The sequence below is a fragment of the Oratosquilla oratoria genome, chromosome 40, assembly GCF_046742065.1.
Source record: "Oratosquilla oratoria isolate Oo_2021 chromosome 40, ASM4674206v1, whole genome shotgun sequence".
Lineage (NCBI taxonomy): Eukaryota > Metazoa > Arthropoda > Malacostraca > Stomatopoda > Squillidae > Oratosquilla > Oratosquilla oratoria.
Genome location: NC_134816.1, coordinates 20,149,420 through 20,151,414, shown reverse-complemented (window position 1 = coordinate 20,151,414; position 1,995 = coordinate 20,149,420). Strand labels below are relative to the sequence as shown.

At 39.8% G+C, this 1,995-nt stretch overlaps 1 protein-coding gene across 1 annotated transcript in view; it reads left to right on the top strand.

The window, feature by feature from the left end:
- The window catches only part of LOC143020569 (kinesin-like protein KIF17), a 152,015-nt gene extending 150,263 nt beyond the window's left edge, over window positions 1-1,752 (top strand). The window contains exon 3 of the mRNA XM_076177003.1: window positions 1,563-1,752. Within this exon, the coding sequence (XP_076033118.1) occupies window positions 1,563-1,611 (49 nt within the window). The 3' untranslated portion in view covers window positions 1,612-1,752. The remainder of the gene's footprint in view (window positions 1-1,562) is intronic.
- Window positions 1,753-1,995: the final 243 nt, after the last annotated feature.

Here is a 1,995-nt window from a genome sequence, read left to right as displayed (position 1 = left end):
GAGCTATGCTCGTGGAGTCCCGTCCCGGGGTCCTCTTCCCGTCTTTAGCACTTGTGTGAGGGCCACTAAGTATGCTGGGAAAGTGAGGAGGGTTTGCGGTAAAGTAGGTCTTTTCTTTGCGTCTGTGGTGGAAGGAAAGTGTGCATGTATTGGGAGATTCTGTGTGTGCATATGTGTATGTATGTGTGCATGTGTGCGCATGGACTTGTGTGTATGTATCTTCATGTCCCACCTCCGGTGGTCGGGCCTCCTTATTGCAAATGGAGTTCGTTCACGTCTCCAGCAGAGAGGTTCTGTCGAGACCTTGCCTGATGAAGGAAACCCACTTCCCTCCTCGCCAGACGGTCGAGTTGTCTTCTCTAATTTCCTGTAGAGGAACCTCGATCAGGCCACGAAATGTGTCGTGTGTGTGTGCGTGCGTGCGTGCGTGTGTGTGTGTGTGTGTGTGTGTGTGTGTGTGTGTGTGTGTGTGTGTGTGTGTACGTGCATATCTTGTAAACAAGTCTTGACATCATGGCACGGTTGATTAGGTTCAAGAATCTATACCAGAAGCTCTTTGCCAGTCACCAATGAGTCTCATTCAAGGCCGCCCGTAACATGTCTTTGAAAAAGGAACAGAATATTATCTGACTATTTTGGTTGCAGGAGCCCGCTGCTAACGGCACATGTTATGATATGAAGTAGTCTGTGCCAGACAGGCGAAGACGTCAGCGCCTCAAAAATACGTTTTCTTTGAGGGACTCATTTGTTCAAACTTTGGACAGCAATAACTCAAATTATGGTTTTAGCGTCTTTACCTGTCTGGTAAGGGGTTCCTCATATGGGGTACCATCATAACGGTGAAATTGTATGATCTCTTTGAGCCAACAATGTACACCGTAACTAACACTGTCATAAGCATTCCTGTTCTGTCGTAATCTATGAAATCCCGAAGTACATTGTCTTATGTGCTTGTGGGCAATGTGCTATCGAATGTAAGCACAGTATAAGCAGATCGAGTCTTTGACATTAAGGGCCCAAAACAAGATGGAGTTTTCTACGTACAAGGCCAAGCTTAGCAGGTTGCAAAGTGGAGAGCTTGATGGAAGAAATAAAGATCATCAGGTGTAACACGGTTGGGTGCTGGTCATTGAGAAAAATGAAATAAAATACATAAAAAGATATAATTAATTGAAATGAAATAAGAAAGAATAATTCAAAACAAAATAAGTTCAAGTAAAATGAAATAATATAATAAAGTAAAACTAAGCGAACAAAAATAATAAAAAAAAAGTCTAGTTCCTGCAAGAAAATTTCTTATTGAAATAGAATTTTCACTTTATCGTCAAGGGTTTCTCTCGGCTGAATAAAATCGCTTGGCGCCAGAGAGAATATATATAAAACCTGAATAAAATCAACTAAAGACAGAATGAACATAGGGACCGACTATAAACGTCAAAGGGAAGATATTTGTTGATGTATTGAAGTTCAGCAGCACATCAGTTTGGCCATCTCTGAACATGGTTAGATTTTGCTGAAGATAGAGTATTGAAACTGTATAAATTTCTGTTCCAATTCCACAGAGATCGGAGAGCAATATTGTGTCGTTCTGTGATGGCGTCGATCCTATAACGAATATCAGAAAGGAATGAATATGAAATGGCCAGTTCACATCCAGAAGAAATGTTAGATTGTTGTCACGTGCTACCAGAAGAAAGTAGGTCGTGGATTGACTTCGGGGAACTTCTATTGCAATAAAGTTTTATGTTATCAGTTATTCATTTTTATTCTAGACCATTTGTATTGATAGATTGACACAGTATAGATGTAGTGGTTGACCTTCAAGTCAGAAGTCATTCAGCTAAATTAGAAATTTGAAGAAGAAAAAAATCTAGAAAATATTTAAAGATCGGTTTTTGTGTGGAAATGAATATTAAATTACAGTTTACGAAGCAATGAAGACATAACCGAAGTTATGACTTACAGTATTGATATTACATGAGAAATACAGAGAAA